Genomic DNA, 20,927 nt, shown 5'->3' with positions numbered 1-20,927 from the left:
TGTGCACACCGTGAACTAAGCTTACTTGATCGTAACACACACTGATCACAAGCAAATGTTTCAATGAATTCAAATGCAATAACAGCTATAGACGAGTACAATTTCATACAAAGTGAAGGCAACATAGGTGATGTGATAATGACTTCAATAGTGATATAAATATTCTCTTGGTATATCTTCCTCATATCTCCTCTCAAGAAGCTTTTAATCTCACTCTCTTCTCTTGCTCCATATCAATCTTTTCTCCTCTCTTTCTCTCTCTCTCTCTCTCTCTCTCTCTCTCTCTCTTTCCTGTTTTCCTCTCTTTCCCCAATATGAATGGATTCAAGATATTTTCCAATGGCTGTTTCTGACATGCCTTTCCTTCCAATCTACTGCTAACACTGGTTTTACTGCAGGCATAATGCAAATCTATCATCGTGGAATTCTTAATCATCTTTGCATTAATTACTACAATTATTGCCTCTTTCCACAATAAAAAAACCTCCACCAATTTGTGTTTTTATCTCCTTACTTCCTTCAAAGAACATATCGACATGTCTAAACTCACCATACTGTATATGAAACCTTTATCATATCTTTACAAGTCCTACCATCATGAAATCAAGGGCAGATCCAGATCAAGAAAATTCTCTCACTCACAAAACCTTTGTAAGATGCGTTTCCAAAAGAATCAACTCTCCTCTCTCACACACACACTCTCTCTGTTTGTTCCATAACCAACACCTACTCTAAAATACATACAAACACACACATACACACACCAACAAACAGCAGCATACATACACACATACACACCACACACCAGCAAACACTCGATGCACTCTTTTAATACTAAACAACAAGGAGTATCGCCGTAGCAGTGGGTGGAATGACATTGGCTGGGAGACGGTTCTTGGATCTCTAATCTCAGGTCCTGGTCTAAGCCGGTCGTCATGTCTTCCCCTCCTTCTTCTGTTCCATATATATCGGCTCTACGTCTGTTGGTTTGTATTTTCTGCAGGGCAAAAACAGAAACAAATGCAAAATTTTGACCTGCTGCATGAGATTCCATCTAACCCAGGGACACCAACCCTAAAAGTAGCATTGTAGTATTCTGAGGGCTGAGAAGACATTTTCTGGTGGAAAAACAGTACTGTATATGCCGAATATTTTGTGAGGTTTTATTTTCACGAATTTCGCGAGTCAGATGCTATTCGCGAAATTAAAGACACGCGAAAATAATGACTGTGATCCCACTATGAATGTGATGCAAACATATACATTTCTCCGTTTAGCACAGCACTCCATAATCGCCAATTCAACCACTCGCGAAATTATCGGGGAAGTGCTGATTCGCGAAAATTTAGACTCGCTAAATATATGGCGTATACAGTATTCTTGCCTTTTCCCCAATAGACATGTGTACTGGTACAATTAAGGAAAACAGTATTTTCCATGAAACCTGCAGCATTTTTGGCAAGAAAAAAAAACCCCAACAAAACAACAGTTTCAAATGCTGCTAGAAAGTAAGTGTTGGCATCTCTGTACAACCTATTCACATGGCCATGGAAAACTTAGCCACTCATAAAATCAGCTTTGTACAACCTATTCACATGGCCAGGGAAAACTTAGCCACTCATAAAATCATATTTTACAAGTTTTTTTTTCTTTGTTCTTTGGCCTTTGTTGAAGCATTCTTTGATTCTTACACAGCAATTCTACATCGTTACAATGATTTCTGACACTGATAGACTTAAAGAGATATTCTGAAAGGATGTTTTAAGTTGAGTACATATGTCACACACACAAGCACAATTACAGGTAGAAAGTTATCTTCATCCAACCCATAGTAAGACCTCATTAGCAAATATGAACTTAGTTTTGGCTCTGATCAAAGTGGTTCAGAAAAGTTCATTCAACCCTCCAACAGCCTTGCTAAGGTAAGAAAGAGTGAGAGTGGAATTATGGGATAATACTCACGAATAAGGCGAGGCAGGCACACCCACAATAAAAACAGGATTCTTCTTGACGAATAATCTCCACATAGCCTTATGGAAGCCCCTGGCATCCAAATCCCATATATGGAAGCACTGGCAATGATAAAAAGATGAGAATATTAAACAGTTTATCACATTTTACAAGATTGTAAATACAGTCATAGAAAGCAAAATATATACGCATAATATTCTATAAAATGCATGATTCGTAGGAATGGATTAAACTAGTACTATGTCCATCTTGTTAGGAACTTCCTTAAGGCCCCGTCCCACTGGCCGACGGACACAAAGCGTATGCAGAAAGGACACAGCGGACGAGCGAAATTTCGGGGATGGCTTCATCCGCTTTCATCCGCTCCAGAAATTGACAAAATTGGCGAAAATTGGCGGTAACAGAACGGACGTGGGTAGTATGTAGCGGGGATGTTAAACGGATGTTCATCGGAAGCCTAGCGGATGAAAGCGGATGAAAGGGGATGACAGCTCCGAAGGGGTTACCGGAGATAATTGCGAAACGGACGCATAGCGGAAAAAGCGGATGCAGAGTGGATGCAGAGCGAATGCAGAGCGGATGCAGAGCGGATGCTTTCGAAATGCTTTATATACGAGATGCATACGCTTACATCCTTTCTATTAACATGCTATTAACGATGTAAAGACGTTCCATGTACCATATCTTTCCTCCCTCTTTCCGTTTTTAGCTGCAGCGGATGTGAGTTGCGAGGATGCCCAGAGGATGCAGAGAGGATGCAGCGGATGTTTAAGGGATGCCGCACGGACATACAACGTTTGTTGCTCGTATGTCGCGGATTTACATCGTACACAGCGGAAAGTTCATCCGTTCTAAAAGTTTTAAGCAGCTTAAAACTTTTTGCGCAGATGAAATCACAGTGGACGGATGCTCGATGGATAGAGCGGATGAAACACGTATGCGATGGGTACACAGCGGATTCGTAGCGTTTTCCAATGGATGGCAAGATTTTTTATACGCTTAACATCCTCTTTGCATCCGTAAGTGCAGTGGGACCGGGCCTTTAGCAGCTGAGTATTGTGATCAACCGTCTGTTAAAAGAAGTTTAACGCTCATCAAATTGATTGATACACATAACCCAGTAATAGCGTAACTTGCTAAAAATGTAATCTTTCACATACATCTCTTTCGGCCAAGAATAAAACTACCTTCCATTAATGGCATTCCATCTTATTGTATTGAAAAACTGAAGACACATTTCAAATATTTATCACCACCCTAACATACCTTTGCTGTGGACATCCACGTATCAAAGTCCCTGTCATTGTACATGCGGATGTACATGACATAGGACTCCCCCGTGGCCGTGCCAGGGATGAACTCCTCGTCGCAGGGCGATAACCTGTGGTCGAGGACCGTGGCCTGGCGGATTTGACGATGCATCTCAACTTCGTACTTTTCCTGTGTCATTTTGTCGATGTCTCGTAGCTTGACGCGAACCGCCGTGTTGAGGGGTCGCTTCTTGAAGTAGAGGTCCTGGCAGAAAGGGTTGATAGAGAAGAGAAATTTATGTGAGAAGTGAGATGCTTCAACTCAAACAGTAAAAAATCTTTCTAATGACTTTTAAGAATATTATACTTCTTTTTTAAATTTCTTCATTTCTAACACATTGTTTTAATTTGTGTATTTGGTTGAAACCGAAAGGAGAGCAATCAAACAAAATTACAAAATTCTCTCAAAATTCAGGATGATACGAGGAAGTAGCTGGAGAGTGCTGCATCATTTCATGAAGACACCAGCCCAGATCCAGAAGTAAACTGCACCTAGCACTTGAACTAGTACACACGTCAGCTATGTACGAGTCGCTGTGATGCAAAACGAATTAAAAGTGTGCTGAGTTATGAAATACGGGCATGGAAATGGAAATATCATATCAAATACAAATTGTAGGCTGCAAACGGGTTAACTTTGCCTGTTGTTGTTGTGGTGGTGGTTATGATTGTGATTGTGGTTGTGGTTGTGGCTGTAGTTGTGGTTGTGGTTGTAGTAGTTGTGGTTGTGGTTGTGATTGTGATTGTGGTTGTTGTTGTTGTTGTGGTTGTTCTGGTTGTGGTTGTGGTTGTTGTTGTCTCTTACCTGGAAGTAGCTATTCATATTAACCCCTTTAGCACCAAAGTGGTACGTCCGGGACACATCTGGTATGATACACTCCCTTCCTTGCATGTTCTCTGGTAGTCTCATCCACATGTCCCAGTCCCACAGCTGGGTACAAGAAACACAGGTTGAAACTGTCAGCATTCAAGACTACACAACAACATACATCCTAACACATGGTTACATGTACAAAAATGACCACAACTGCACAAGTGTTTTTTTCACATACATTAATGTAATCTTCAAATATTCAGAGACCATGTTCAGTTGTAGGATGGTGGGTAGAAATCAGTGGTATCCTTCTTCTCTAAAAATGTATGAAATTTGATTTATTTCCTCAGCACATGACCTGCCTGTGGTTAGCAATGTTTACCCTGCAAATATCATTTCTACCTTACTCCACTCTGCAATTTCATCTGTCACTTCAATGAATGGAGGCTGACATTTTAAGAAACCTGCAGATTCTACAGTGATTCATTTGCAAAGCAACAGTAACACAAAATTTGAGTGCTGTATGTTACCACTTCGAACCAACACACGACTGCATATCTACGCAGTGTTCTTTAATTAACTCATAGAGGATGGGCTGATTTTACTACAACACACATTTCCCACAGACACTTGCCCGAGTATACTCGGGGCTCGTCCTCAATGAGTTGATAGTGGAAAATAGAGTCTAAAATTGAAATGTGTCAACATGTGGTTCTGTCTCATTATGTGATTTAATTTCATTTAAGACACCGCAGAACACAGACAAATGAGGGCAGCACAAATGAATCCCACTACACTGAAAACAGAATTAGTTTGAGAAGATCAAACTCAGTTCCAGTGAACAAGCAGTCAGCTGCCTTTCTGATATCACCAAGGTCTTATGAGGCACCACAAACTACCAAGATGTATAGCTGGGCTGAAACACTCAATCATAGTTGGATGGACACACAAGGTTACAATCAATCACTATGTGGTCCTAAAACCACATCAAAAGTAATGCCAGAGAGTACTGTATACGCCATGTATTTAGCAAGTCTAAATTTTTGCGAACTGGGACTTCCCAATGATTTCGTGAGAGGTTAAATTCGTGATCATGGGGTCCTGTGCTGAATGGAGAAATGTTAACGCGTACATCACATTCATATTGGGATCTGAGTCAATATTTTTGCGTGTCTTTAATTTCACGCATTCGCGAAAATAAAAACCTCATGAAATATTTGGCGTAATCTCTTTCTAGGAGCAGCAGCATCCCATGGATGTACCCACCTTCTCTGGGGTGGGCCACTTTGGCTCCAATTCATCTTTATAGATGCTTCTCTTTAGGATCCAGCCCAGGCCAGGCATACTCTCCACCCGGTAGAGTAACGATGGGTCGTTACTGGTGTGCTCATAGCCCTGTGGGGGAAACGAAGGTGGGAAAAGGCTTTAGTTGCTCAGCAACGCTGTCATAACTCTATTTTGGGAGAAAAAAAAAAAGTGAATACAAAGCCTAGTACAAGCAACTCTCAAAAGGCAGGGATTGTGGTTAATTTTTAATGGGGAATTCTGGCAAGGATCAGTAAATAGTTTATGCAATGATTGATGTGAAGGTCACTTTCCAAAATCTTTTTTTCTTCCCCTCTCTCTCATCTATCTCTATCTATCCAAGTGGTCTGTCTGTCTGTCTGTCTGTCTCTCTCTCACTCTTTATATCTGTCTTACAAACACACACACATACACTCTCTCTCTCTCTTTCTCTCTTTTCTGTCAGACTAAATGTTGCACAAAGATTCAGATTACAACACCTAGAAATCAAAACCATCAATATAATGTAAAAAAAACACCAATTAACAAACTTGTAAAACTTTTGATAGGGTGTACATGATTATCAATGCTGTGAGTAATACACCATGAGCGTACATACAACTTAAAGGGATTGTATAACTTTGGTTGAGATCTTATTTCAGATTTCAAACATTTTGTGGTGAGGTAATGAGAAACCTCTCATCAAATGTGAAAAAGCTGTAATTCTTAGAGGAATTCAATGTTTATTTGAGGGAAATTGGTTTTGAAATAGCTGAGATATCAAAAGCAGAGCGACCCTAATGAAAGGCGGGAGCCACCTTTTATTATGACCGCTTGTTTTACTTTGTTTTTGGATGTCTCAGCCATTCCGAAACCGATTTTCATCATATAAACTTTGAATTCCTCTTAAAATGTGCTCTGTACTATTTCACAAGTGGTTTCTTGGTATCTTGCAAAGAATTAAAGCCCAATCCTCATCTCCACCAATACTATACCATCCCTATTGCCATTCACTGAGAGATAGAGAGAATAAAGCTGAGAAGGAGGCCGTACCTGGTCATTCCAGGCTGACACACAGAACACACTGCTGTCTTCCTCTAGGATAGGTAGGGTCTGACTGAAGAAGCTAAGATTAAAAAAACACAAGGTCAAAGGTCAATTATTCTCAGTACTCCTACAAAAATTGGTCCATGGATAAAAGAAAGAAACAAAAACAAAGACAGAAATGGACAAACACAAAATTAAAACATGACTTTGGTAACTTCATGCCAACATATACATGTTCTGCTTGTTTGTTTATTTATTCATTTTGGGGTTTGTTTGTTTTTTTAATGGTGAAAAGATTATGTGATAAAGAAGGCGAAAGTCTCATCAAGAACAAGTAATTTGCAACTGATTGTGACAAAATGAACTTTTACCCAGATGAAAAGATTGCTGAGCATTTAGAAAGGAATGACAGAAAAGACATGAAAGACTGACCAGTATGAGATGAACTGCAAGGATAGTATACAAAAAAGGGAACATGCTACATTAAATTCAGCAAAAAAAGGAACATGTTACATTAGATTAAGCAAAAAAGAAATCCAAGGGTCTCTACAATTAGCTAATCCTTTGACTTCATTTCCTTCCTGGTAAGAAGAATCAACCTATTCCTCATTTCTCACTTTGGAGGCTATCCTAGCTGGAAGTCTAGGGGTTATATAGCATTCTACAAAGATACTTTCTCATCAGAAAAAAGACAAAAAGAAAAACAAGGCTATCACTTTATGACATATAATCACACAGTGGTTTTCAATATCATGGAATTGTGAATTTTAATTGTCATAATAAACTCAGAGAGAATTTTCTCATCTCACTTTTCTAAGGTGAGAAGTTTTTCAGACCAAAGCGAGAAACATCTATCTCTTCCTCGCTGACTGAAAATCATCATGAATATGGAGACAAAGCATGCAGCCAGAACATCTCCACACTTTGATGGTCTACACTGTGGTAACCCATACGATGGTAATCTACACTGTTTACACCAACCGCAGCAGCCATCCTGGTTTCTTTGCCCTTTTAGAATGACGTATCACAGGCTAGAGTGCCTCATTTGAATTATCTGACAAGTTTTACTACTTTCACACTTGCTTATTTAATCACCTTTCTTAGTTCTTTCAGAGTACATATTATACAATATGTCTTGCTTCATTTATTTTCTGTAAGACAGATAAGATAAAATACCTTTCACAGTCCTTATACTATGTTTTGTCAAATTCTATTTGTTTCTTCACTGCTTTTCTTTTAAACAAATTGGATATATACCTGTTAATTCACTGACATTTGTCATGACATCAGACAAAAAATTTTAGTGGTTCTTTCTCACTATTCAGATTCATTCTATTTCATCACATTGCCAAAAATGGTTGTACATGCAATTAAGCATGCATTAAGTATGCAATTAAGAAAGCTGTGCCTATAAATAACACATGATATTTCTCTAAATGTGACACTTCATGATCAGGAACCCTCTGCCTATCAAAATACAAACTGTAGACCTAATGCTTTCTAAAGTGAGGCTATCTGCTTGTAATGATGGAAATACCAGGTATAGCCATCTGATATCTATTGAGGAGATTGGCCGTTATTCTACAATTTAAAATTGTGGTGATCGTAATACAAGTACACTTGCATGCTTCAGCAAGTATATGACGAAAGAAGAAAACCAGATGGGAAAGATATTTACAAAGTACATCACACTGAAAACTGCACAGGAATCAGCATTAAGCCATATACGATTTGTAAAGATTGTTTTATTTTTGCATGGAGATGGACATCATTTAATCTCACCTAAAGAAATCTTCAGAAACATCAAGGTCTTCTTCAAGAACAATTGCATACTGGGCTCTCTGTGAAGATAAAATGGTGAACAAATGAATATATAAGTGACGCTCATATACACTACATAAGTATCAAAGAAAACATGATACATATACAAGATACAAATAGTCAAAAGCAAAAGTTACTGAAAATACTCTTTTACCAAATTCTTTGTATAGCTGTTCAAATTTCAGAACGTTATATGCCAAAACATAAAGACTTTCTCCTTTAATGTTACAAAGATGGCTATAGACAAAGATGGCTATAGATGATTGGCTTGGTTAAAATTGATCACCCATATGAAATGTTCTTCTTTGTTTGATCTACCTCCTAAATCCTGCTAATTTTTTTTTACGTTTATAAATCTTAGTCAGGCAATGAAAATTATACATTTCTCACATGGTCTGTTTCATAAGAATTTTTTTACTCATTTGTCTACTCAGCTGTGTGATTATCAATTTTCTGAATGTCTGCACAGTTAATAAGTTTAACAGCAACAACAAAGGATAAAAGAAAATCAAGAAGCTAAACGACAAAAGAAAGAAAAGTGAACAAAGATTGATTCATGAAAGCATTTTAACTAGACACTCACGGGGAACATGTTGAATGTAGCGGTCAAGCTAGCCTTATAGTGCTGTGATATCCGGCCATTCTTGACCCCCAGGGGTGTATGCTGGATCCCCTTCAGACCAAACAACTTGACCACCTCAAGGGGCTCCTCAAAATAGCCATCGATGAAGACCACAATCATCTCTGGATTTACTGCAGTGGTAGAAAATGGGAAACAACATAAGTAAAGCCTTCAGCTGAGAGTTTATGTAGCTGAAGACAGTATGCATGTGAAAAAAATCTTCTCAGCTGAAGTCTGTGTTAACCATTTTGTGCCAATGAGTCAAATTTGCACAAAATTCACACACGAACAACCATGGAGAGGTAATTAATGTGGCATACAAGGGGTTAAAAATTCATAACATTGCTGTTTTGCTACCAGGAAGGAAGGTTCAAAATATAGTTTATCTGCTTTGTGCGACGAGTCCTTCTATACTAGTAGTCCCATAAATACAAATCTGTGTGTGTGTTTACACTTTGGTAAGAGAAATAATAACAGGCCTTACTGATAAAACATTACAACAGTAAACAATGGTGTTGAGTGCCTAGGCTAATACCAGGTAAACTAAAGTTACAGGTATCCTCACAATGCTCAGTCTGTAGGCATCATTATGGTACTGTAAATCTGAACTTGGTGAGATGTTTATTAACCAATCTAGTGCTTGAATTGTTACAGAAGGGCTGATGGAATCAACCCATGTCCACTATGCACTGACTGGTTTCCATGAATCTACTCCTACTATAACACTCAGATGAGAATTCACTGCAGGCCACAGACTACAGCTGAACTGTGCAGCTGCATTTCAAGGACAGCAGGAAGACACACATAGAGAGAGCTGTTTGCCAGAATTCAGTCAAACTCAAGTGGGTCATTTTGTCTACATCTTGCAGTGTACAAAGATTTGTTTTTCTTTCAGTCTGCGGTGATTATTGTGGATGTACAGATTGATAATCATATGCTAGCAGATAGAATTGTGTATAGCAAGATTTCACTCAACATCACATTGCCACAGCTCATATGTGATCACTCTGTTGGTCATCTTGATACTCCTATTCCAAAGACTATCCATGATTAATCACCAAAGTACAGCCACCGTCATCTCAACATTTCGCTCTCCACGGTCCCAATGGTTTTTTTTTACTCCCAAGTTAACCTCATAAATAGACCTTATTGTGTACTGCTTTACCAGAAATAGCTTGATCTGTGAATAAACCAGTTGCTGTCTGTCACACAAGTGATGTTATTGTGCTTGATTTCTTGTTTGAAGTCAGTAATAAACAGTCAAAAAGTGGTCATACCTAGTACCAATCTCTCCAGTAGTCAGAGCTTCATCTTAACCAATTGAGGACAAGCTAACTTTGCTATAATATACATTTCCCATAGACATCTGCCCAAGTATACTTGGGACTAGTCTCCAACAAGTTAAATTAAATGTAAGAAAAGATAAACATGTGGAGATGGCACAGATTCCCTATGTTATCAAACTAGTGAATACTGGAAGTAACATGGCTGCCAGCGTAGAGAATGCTATCCACTTTGCTTGAATCTATTTTTGAGTCGTCTTACCTCCCTGTGCTGAGAGGAGGGTACCAAGCATCCGGTAGAGATAATTTGGTCTGTTGCTGGCGATGATGATGACAGGCACATTGAAGACATGATTGTTCATGAGCTGTGGGACGGAAAGACGACATGTCATGAGTAAGAGAAAAGAGGCAACATATCAGGAATATGAACTTAAAGGGGAATGGTAACCAAATAGACATACATATTTGTGAAAAGAGTGAGAATGCAAAAATATTATTAGAACACATCAGTGAAGTTTGAGGGAAATCAGACCATCCATTCAAAAAGTTTTGGTACTGCCATAGCTGGATACAAAGATTACAATTCATAATGTCACAGTCAAACGATATAAAGAACATATAAAGAAAACTCCTCAAAAGTCACAATTTTTATGAAAAATATAAATTTGTTCCACCTCTTCATGACATACAAGATGTACAATAGTGTACTGTGAAACACAATATTTTAGCAGCATGAAATTTTCGCGAATTGGAGCTGACGGCCTTTTTCACAGCATGAAGTTTTTGCGAAGTGTCTCTAACATTCAATGTATATAATGTAGAAAAGAACCTTCACGTGCATTTTAATTTCGCAAATCTTGGCTCTTGCAAAATTTGAGAAATTAAAATGCATGTGAACATTCCTCATTTTATAGTATATTGAGGGAAACATTCCCCTGCCATCTGAATGAGGTAAGCCAAATGCTTTTCATTACGCTAGACATAGGAAAATGATTATTCTCTTTACATTTTATTTATATTGATGTCCTACTGTGACATCGCAAATCATTGTAGTTTACAAAAATTCATATTTTTTCATAGGATGGATGAGAATTTCATCTATGCCCATATATGAACCTAAATGAGTGATATATCCCTTTAAATCATACAGATGACAGATACACACATGTTTTATCAATGAGGGGAAAAGCTACAATATAAATTATTTGTGAAGTGATCTACTACAGAAATCTCATTAAGGGGAAGCTATCAGTATCGAGGCATAGCTAAATAATAGCTCCAAACATTTACAAGATGGATTTCATGAATATTGCACATCCCATTTCAGTGGTTTGCTTCATGCAGCTTCTCTCTGTCAATTATCTACAAATATCAGCAGCTCTACAAGCTCAGGCAAAGCTATTAGATCAAACTTTCATGATAGAGATCAAGAAAACTAAAGGTACTCAGATCTCATTCTAACATGTACTAGCAATGCTATCACATTCTAATGTATGCATTCCTGACAGAGAGGAAACTGACATGATATTCAGAAACGAGGCAACTTGTGAAGAAAAAATTCAATGAGGGATAAAATCTGATATGTGTCATTTCCAGTACATTAATTCTCACTGACTTGTCAAATAAACTGTAAAGCCTCCTCAGACTAGCCACACACCCCCTCCATCCCCATGTTCACTATGTTCACTAACTTTAATCTGAATATACCATCCAGTATTCCAGTAGAAAGTAGCAAGTCTACACTTGAGAATTCCTAATGGAGTGTTGGGAATTATCTCTCAAATGATTTGACATTTACAGCTACCATCAACCATTTTCTCTGTGCAAAAATTCCATCAGTTTTAGAAGAGGATGAAAACTTGCTTGATGGAGGTAAGAGTGTAAACATTTCATTAACGTTAACCTTTTAGGAGTATTCTTTGCTTCTGATCACTGTTGGTAGGGGAATAATAATCTCTTCATTCACAGGCTCCAGCTGTTATTATGGAATCTCTAAGGACCACACATGGGGACTATTCTAAGGGCATAGCTGCAGTTTTCTTTTTCGAAACAGTCCCTTCACTAAATGTAAAGTTCAGTGAGGGGAAGGAACTAGTGCAGTATTCCTAATAACTATACAAATATGTCAGTATTGAGTATACTTACACTTCTGTCTCTAATAAATGGAGATTTATTTACATATAGCCACAAATGCTCACGAATCAGTGGCATTTAAAAGAAAATGGATACTACATGATGTCATTCTGTTTCAAGTAACATAAATAATCTCACACAAATCTATTTAAAATTGATGGCAGAGCAATATTTCTGTAACATGAGCAATCTACTGCCAAATCCTGGCACAAGATTATTAGGATGAGGGAACAGCTTTTCTGAAATCTGGCTGATAAAATGGAAGGCAACCAACCTGCTCTGGGTGCATCTCAATGGGGGCGGGGTCCTCACAGCTACAGAGACTCCCGTATCCCTCCACCTTGGCACAAAACTCTCTCCTCCTTACATTGGCCTCTGTCTCAGGCCACTGACACTCGCTCTCTACCGGGTTACAGGCAAAGATGCGGAGAGCAAGATTAAATCATCAGCCGTTCGTCCTCAATAAATTCTATTCAATCAAGTATTGTATTGGTTTTCCTATCACTGATTTGCATTCTATTAAGACAGTAGTACTTTCTGATCTATTCAAACATGTACTTTCATTGTTCAGACAAGTATTGATTGACTGATCAGCCAAAAAATGAGGATGATGACATCTAATCATAATTACATAAGACTATGCTTAAAAACAAAGTCACAAACAATATAAATGATATGGGAAACATTAGAATTGATACAAATATGCACAGTTTTTTTTACACAGTCTGCAATCCAATTAACATTACCTTGAATTCTAAGCTGCAGTAGCTGTAGTTAAGTGCAAACTTTCACAATAAATAGACATACTAAATGGTTAATAGGCATCTCATGAGCCTGTTCATAGTATACAAATTTCTCCTTGATGTACCGTTCCTCTCAAAATATAATATTATCACAATAAAATGTACCTATTTGTACAGGAGTACTATTGTATCATCTAAGTATACAAATTTGTTGCCTGGTGTAATAATCATGATTGTATTATTCATTTCAAGGAGGTTTGACAATATGTTAGTATGAGAGCAGCACTGGAACAACCACTTGGCAATAGATCAATAAACTCTTTTGTCAGCTAATGATATGTGTATACACAGTATTGGTGAGTGATGTCCACAATGCAACAATCACTGAACAGTGAATTGGGACAAGTCATTCATTACAAGAACTCAATGCTGTGTGTCCTTCAGGTGTTCTATGATAATACACACAGCAAGAGAAACAACATGAATATCAGACAGAATGGTGCAAAGAGACATGATTACCTTCTTTGGATGAAAGTGGTATGTTAGTCTTTAGCAAGACTGGTGACCCCCAGCTGGACAGGTTGGGGGCTTTGTGAAGCTGCTCTGCATAGGCTTGCCCTGTGGATAGTATAGGGGAGAAATATGGTTCCAGTCTTTGTCCTTGAAACAAGTCTAAAACATTCACTGCACAGAAGTGAGTCAGTGGGACATGGTATGATATTGTGATGGTTAATTCCCTGCAGCTTTCTATTTGATTGATGCACCTAATAATGGGTATAGGACTCCAGGATCAACACATCTCATGTCTCATGCATACTGTGCACTGAATTCCAAAGCACCTAACAATATTCATGCAATGAAATGTTCATGTTTGTCTGGAGCGATATATAATTTACCTAACAAACCACTATTACATTTTAAAAACCTATACTTGAATATAGAGCACCTGTTTTCAGTGGCAGCTTAACAAAAGAAGGAAGTGATCTCCTTGAAGTCATTCAAAAACGGTCTTGCAGGATAATACTAGGCGACAATTATACCACATATAATGAAGCACTTGAAATTTGTTCCTTAGATACGCTCAGAAACAGGCGAAACAAGCTTTGCCTGGATTTTGCTACCAAAATAGTAAAAAACCCATTGTGTAGTGATTGGATTCCTGTTACTCAGAATGTCAACTACAGCCTACGTAAAAGACCTAGATATCGACAAGTTAACTGCAAAACAAAACGGTTTCAAAGTAGTACCATTCCCTATCTTATACACTTATTAAATGAGTAGCTTAGTTTTGTTTTGTTTGTTTGTTTCGTTTTATTTCTCCTCCATAAAGTGCCAGAGTATTTATCATTTCCCTCATTATACAAATTATTATGTGCATGGATTGTGTTGCCAGAGAGTATACCATCAATATAAAAAAGATTGTGGACCACAGGGTAAAGGGTTTAATGACAAGTTGAAAGAGTACATGCCTAATTGTATCCTTTTTTATACCATTATTCTCGGACACGGTTCAAAATATTTTATAATGTTATTTTTCAGTGTTTTGGTGTTTTACTACGTGAGATCAAATTCTGGTACAAAATGTGCAATTTATATCATACAGAGTGTTGGTTACATACAATAGTGTTTATTTGCTGGTAAGATGTACGAGAGAGTGTGTGTATAAGTAGAATGAAAGTTAGGTGAGAGAGAGAGAGAAAGAGAGGGGGAGAGGTGGAGAGAGAGAGGGATATAGATGTGCAAATATCAGACTTTCTTAAAACGGTTTCAAACAAAATGGTTTCAAATAGTGCCATTTTCAATAGTACAGTGTTTTGTTTCTTTGTCTGTTTGCTTTGTTTATGTCTCCTTCATAAAATGCCACAGAGCATTCATTATTTCCCTCATTATGTGAAGATGTAATTTTTGAAAGTATATATACATATTGTTTTAATTATGATGTGCATGGTATGCGTTGTCTCAAAAACGGTTGGATTTTTTTTTTATAACGTTATGTTTTAGCGTTTTGGTGTTGGTTATTTGTGAGATCGAATTTTGGTGTAAAATGTGCAATAATATAAAACAGAGTGTTGGTCATAGAAACAATAGTATATATTCGTTTGTTAGATATACATATTGTACGTGAGAGTATGTGTAATAGTGGAATGAGAGTTAGAAGAGAGAGAGAGAGAGAGAGAGAGAGAGAGAGAGAGAGAGGGGGGGAGAAAGAGGGGGAGAGATGTGCAATTATCAGATACTATTTTTGTATATACAATGCACATATGTAATGCGAATCATTGATTGACTGATTTGATGTAATGCGCTGTGTATAGATTGAATGTATTCTGATATGGGAGTTTATGTATATTACGAAGAGAAGATTGTGAGGATTTTTTTCCTTTTTTTTAATCACGTGTTATACGACACAACATCTGTATTAATTATTAAGTATGAATGACTGGTATATATAATTAACATAAATTTAGTGTTTTTGTTGTTTTTTTATAATCATTGAGAACAGTAATATATTGTATCTGTAATATCTGACTTTGTTTTGTATTATAGGTTAATCTAATTGTACAATGGTTCTGATGAATAAGATTGACCCTTTGTTATTTTAATGTATTTTTTTTTTTCATCGCTACATTGTATTTTGTGAGCATTTTTAATGTATACATGGCCATTGTTAACAATGTCTGTAATTCAGCCTCCGGGCTGCGAAAGATATTGATTAATAAAACACCATTTCAATTCAAAATTCAATTCAAAGATATCCCTCCTTCTGATTTCTTTGCACATTATCATCAGTTGTTATCAACATCAATATCTGAATATTGATTGTTACTGTGTTTCCCAAAATTGGAAAGGATTTGCATGCTTTCTCCTAATCCTCTCTTTTTGTTCTGTTTACAAAATGCATTTTAACCCGTTGAAGACTAGTCCCGGTTATACTCAGGCAGGAAATGCGTGTTGTAGCAAATTCAGCCCTTTCTCAGATGGGTTAAGGACTACATCTGTGGTGATATGTGATTTACCATTATTATCATAATACATATTCAATGCCTCAAAATGTCATAATAAAAAGGGTTAAAGGGGAAAACCTGACACTAAGTTAATCTGTCAAATTATGGATCACTTTGATGGAACTAGTCTTCCTATGATACATGTCTTGTAGATGAAATGTGATGAAAGGCTGGATGTTAACATATTATTTGAGGATTGGTGAGATATAATCACATTATATATATATCACATTATTATCATGCTTATGTTTCCCATTAAAAAACTCAGCACTTTGTGCAGTATATGGCACATGGCAATGTGCCTTAGATTGTTTCTCATTCTTACAAATGCCAATTTATCAATATTCAAACACTGCTGTAGGAACTCAAACGTAGCAGGATCATAGCATTTCTCTACCTAAACCCATGAGACGGAATCTAATTTGGCACAGAAAGGGTTTATAAGTAGGGTCAGAATTCCTCTGAGTAGGCAGAAAAGCATGGGAAATGAATATCACGACGCGATCACCATCAAATAAATCTTCATCTTTAGATGCTGAGTAGCAAAGCTCATTGAAACATCCACTCAGTCATGATGTTCAATTTCAGCTCATTGGGCAGACGACAGTTATGCTGGCAATTTCCGCAATCTCTAATTGATGCTTGCTCAGGGGATCTGAATCACCAAGTTTGGCCAACATTTTAATGGGGTTCTTGAGATGCAGTCTACATCAGACAAGGGAAAACAGTCATCACTAATCACTAAAGGAGATATTGAGGATGATCAATATTGTCTGGTCAAGAAAGAACCTGCCCCACGATAATAAATGCATCGATGTAAGATTGTCATGTGTCAATCAATAGATCACAGTCTTGGCCGCTCATCAATTAGGGATATATCATTATGATTTATGCAATGTGAGCAGACTGTAAGCTGACGTCAAGAAGTTTGACGCTTTTACAAAGTAGGCTAAGTAGGATAACTCATACCGTTAATTACCATTTTGATTAGCAAGACCCATTTTCCAAGTACGAGAATTAAATGAACACATTAAGGAGAGAGAAGAAACTTTGTGGTCACATGATTGTCACATCATGGAGTCTGGCAAATAAAGCCTATGCTGAATCGGTCTGCTGAAATTTGAATTCATGAATGCAATTCCCTCGACTCACTGGTGAGAAATCATTTCATGATTCGCTTTTTAGATCCGTCGCCCATTGGAGAACTTTATGTCTCTCTCTTTCAGACCACGATCTGACTCCTCATGTCTGACAAATTTGCATTTTTAAACGATATGGAATCAAGGCCAAGTCAACATGGAAAGAATGATTAGCCCTGTAAAATTAAAAATTAAATGATTACAGCTGCCGGAATTAAGTTGAAAAGCAAATTTAAAGAGACCAACAAGGCATATTGCAATAGACAGGCTAAAATGGCTGATTAGAGGCATTGCAGCCCAGCAGCATGGCGCTAGTCGCTTGACGAGCAAATGTCAGAATTAGTGCAAGGGATTGAAATATCATGATATCTGATACCTAGCAGAGATTGGACAAACAAACAAAAATCCCTGTCAGGCTGTGTTGAATGCCTTATAAAGGATTTCTTGGTATTAAGATGGGGTGAGGCATTCCATGAGGCACTGAGCAGAGTTAAAGCCTTCAGGTTATGAATTTAAGCCGTCCATTCCAAGCCCCTGAATTAAGCTCACATTCTTTCATTTTCCTTCACCCCCTGTTTAAAGCTACAAGACTGCCACAAACTGGAGTCAGATGTCTACATCGCTTCAGGACATGTCCTCACAGATATTTCTTTCTCTTGACTGAACAAAGTCACTACAGGCATCTGTGGTTACTTTGCTCATAAGTTAACCTAAACTTTTCTCTGATTTATAAAAAAGGGGGAAAACGCATATTCTGGGATTGGTTTGCTTCATATACTGTCAAAAAATCTGACCCTCTTTACATTGTTTCTGTCAGTTAAGACAGGACATGTACTTTGACTTGACACTGAAAGGCTATTGACTACAGTGGATTCCAAAACCTACACACTGCATAGTGGGCCAAACTTGTGTCTTCAAACTCAATTGTATGAGCTATGCATCAGATAGTCCAGAGTATCATATATATTTTTGATCATATCATGGAATATATGTCCACATGTACATTGTAGTCTGAAAACTGTAATTCTTGCTTGAAATATTTATCCTATGGCCAACATCTTTACACACAACCTCAATAGATTCCCAAAGTGATGACGTCACAGTCTTTTGTTTTTAACTTTGGTTGGAACCATATGAGCGTATTAACACTCGGCCAAGTGAGGTTGTTTGGAACCAGTTTCCATGGCAATGAATGGCTATGACATCACACTTTGGTACTCTATAGGATTTTCAAATGATGTCTGTAAGAGGGGTAAGCCACTCTCAACACCATTGATTTCAATATGGTATAACTCCTCGTGAGATGGGGATGTGCAGCATGGTTGATAGGATACAGAGGACATCCTAGATATTGCTTGCACTCACCATGTCTGTTCTTTTTCTGAGTGACAAAGGCCCACGTATCTCTCCAGCCGAGGTCAGCTGCCTTCTCACTCCCAAGGTTCTTCAGCATTCTCTTGGCCTGCTCCTTCATCTGAAACGTGCCCTCATCCTGGTCAAAAGTTAAAGATCAGAGTTCAGGAGTCAAGTAATCCCTGTAGGACATGTCACAGAGTGCCATTGCTATAGTACACAATGAGTCTTGCTTTAAAGAATGAACAAATAAATGAATAAACTGGTTCCTTATCAGCAGTATCCACTTGAATTATACTTTGCCCATAACTTCGGCTAGAATTATTTTATATATTTTTGATAACTTCATCATCATGTCACTAAAGTCATTTGTTACTTTACAATTGACATGTAAATATGCTATCAGTACTACATTGTGTATGTAAATGTATCAATGCTTTTGTACAAGTCACTTCATTTGTGGAAGTGTTGCTATAGCAATGACAATGATGATTACTGAAATACCTGTAGCAAAATTATCAATTCATATCAATCATTATCATCCTCACATCATTATCATCATAATTACAATTGTTACATAAGTAGAAGTCCATTGCAGCCCTTCATGTTAATGTGACTACTGTCTAATCCGATTTTTTGCTAACTCCACTTCAAAGAACACCAGACGAACATGTGAACACTATGTTTACAGCTGCTTACAGATCTCTAAAATACAAGACAGTAAATGAATGTGTAAATAAGAACTTATTTATTTTTCATCATCACTTTATGACTGATCTTCCACACTGATTCTATGATCTGTATTATCGTTTTTTCCAAAAAAAAATTGACGTGATATTTAAGTTCTTTTTAAATTACTAAATATAGTTCCTATAATGTGAGAAGTAAAAGCTGAAATAAGAAAGAAATGTAAGAAGTTGCAATGTAGACATACAGAATTCTTGAACAGTGTACTTGTGGAATGTCAACAAATCATAAGTTTTATTTCATTAGTGCATCAGTGTAGAAGTTGGATTGGTTAGATATGATGTATATTGATGAGAAGCAGCCATTGTTTTGTTCTCCAAGGAACGACAGAGTAAAGGCAGCTTGCAAAAAACAACAACAAAAACCTCCATCCAAAGAGATATCACCTGACATAGCCAACAATAGTTCTCTTAATAAACATGGGCATATCAATTTCATTCTACTGATGGTTATTTCATTTTTATTTACGAATTTAGGAGATTGATTACATGAGATAATTCTTAAAATGTCATTCCACTGTGTACCATCAAAAGAAAAAGGACTAACAAACATGTTCTTTGGCAGGAAAACTGACCTACTACCCTAGCATGATTCAAAAAGCTGTCAATCTTTGGCAAAGAAACTCCCCCTAACTCAAAAATTAGATTTGCAGTTTGCAAATTTGTAAGGGCAGGTGGAATCTAAGGGAAAACGAATGACATAACCAAGTTACCAAGACAGGGGGCCATTCTATCACTCTATCTTCTGCTGTATCCTGAATCTACTGTTGGAATAACCACAGGTAGCACTCCTATGGAAATTCTCAGCTGTAATTCTAACACCAAGGGACTAAACTACACTCGGAATCTTTCTCTTCATCCTGTTTTGAAAGCAGCCGAGCTCACCTGACTATTCTAAACAGACTTCAGAGCGAGTTCAATGATGTACCCAGCCTCTCCTCTCTTGTTGGTATGAGAGAGACACACGATAGCATAATCCAATTTTTGTGAGCTGCACTGATGATACCGTGGTGCTCTTACCAAACAACCGCCCACAGCTCAAAATGAACTTACCAAGTTTACAGATTTTTAAGTTCTGCATAGAATTCTTTGAAAAGACCAGTTTAAGAAACTACCTTGTATTTTGTTGCTACAACCATACAAACTGAGCACACTGTATCAAGAAATTAGTTTTTGACTTCATATCCATGATCAAAACATCATGCAGCAATTTAAGATATTGGGATTCCTTTATATCACTGGTGGTACTCCTTACACAAAAGTATTCCACATTTCAAGAAACTTGCATCTCCAAATGATGATTTGCTTCTGCATACAAATGAAATTTTAAATAAAAACTTTCTACATTAAGATTAAAAAAAAAAAAATGCTTCCCAACTTAAAGTACCTGAATTGAAGACTTTCTCAATACACACCCATTTTCAAGTAGCTAAGATGAAAATATTTTTCATCCAATTCTTGCAGCATGCCAACAAAGTGAACTGTTTTGCTAAGTTTGCCAAATGGTGCTCTCTTTAATCAATCATTTCATGTAAATGCATGGACTTTGGATTGATGCACAATTACACCCACTCATATCGACTCAAACCATCATACGCTGTCAAAATTGATTCTGTTGTATGGCAATTTGGGACATTTCATTCAGTTATTTACATATTC

The 20,927-nt window shown here is 37.3% G+C and overlaps 1 protein-coding gene across 1 annotated transcript in view; it reads right to left on the bottom strand.

Moving 5' to 3' along the window:
* Positions 1 to 290: 290 nt before the first annotated feature.
* Positions 291 to 20,927, bottom strand: part of LOC140236711 (protein O-linked-mannose beta-1,2-N-acetylglucosaminyltransferase 1-like) — a 160,170-nt gene continuing 139,533 nt past the window's right edge. Inside the window, exons 7-18 of the mRNA XM_072316634.1 lie at positions 18,535 to 18,661; positions 13,548 to 13,646; positions 12,560 to 12,687; positions 10,415 to 10,517; positions 8,831 to 9,000; positions 8,209 to 8,267; positions 6,433 to 6,505; positions 5,362 to 5,490; positions 4,087 to 4,212; positions 3,238 to 3,486; positions 1,963 to 2,072; positions 291 to 997 (exon numbers count right to left, since the gene is read on the bottom strand). Of these exons, the coding sequence (XP_072172735.1) occupies positions 934 to 997; positions 1,963 to 2,072; positions 3,238 to 3,486; positions 4,087 to 4,212; positions 5,362 to 5,490; positions 6,433 to 6,505; positions 8,209 to 8,267; positions 8,831 to 9,000; positions 10,415 to 10,517; positions 12,560 to 12,687; positions 13,548 to 13,646; positions 18,535 to 18,661 (1,437 nt within the window). The 3' untranslated portion in view covers positions 291 to 933. The remainder of the gene's footprint in view (positions 998 to 1,962; positions 2,073 to 3,237; positions 3,487 to 4,086; positions 4,213 to 5,361; positions 5,491 to 6,432; positions 6,506 to 8,208; positions 8,268 to 8,830; positions 9,001 to 10,414; positions 10,518 to 12,559; positions 12,688 to 13,547; positions 13,647 to 18,534; positions 18,662 to 20,927) is intronic.

The sequence above is a fragment of the Diadema setosum genome, chromosome 13 (genome assembly GCF_964275005.1).
Source record: "Diadema setosum chromosome 13, eeDiaSeto1, whole genome shotgun sequence".
Taxonomy (NCBI): Eukaryota; Metazoa; Echinodermata; class Echinoidea; order Diadematoida; family Diadematidae; genus Diadema; species Diadema setosum.
The sequence above is the reverse complement of the archived record's forward strand: the minus strand, read 5'-3'. Positions and strand labels throughout refer to the sequence as shown.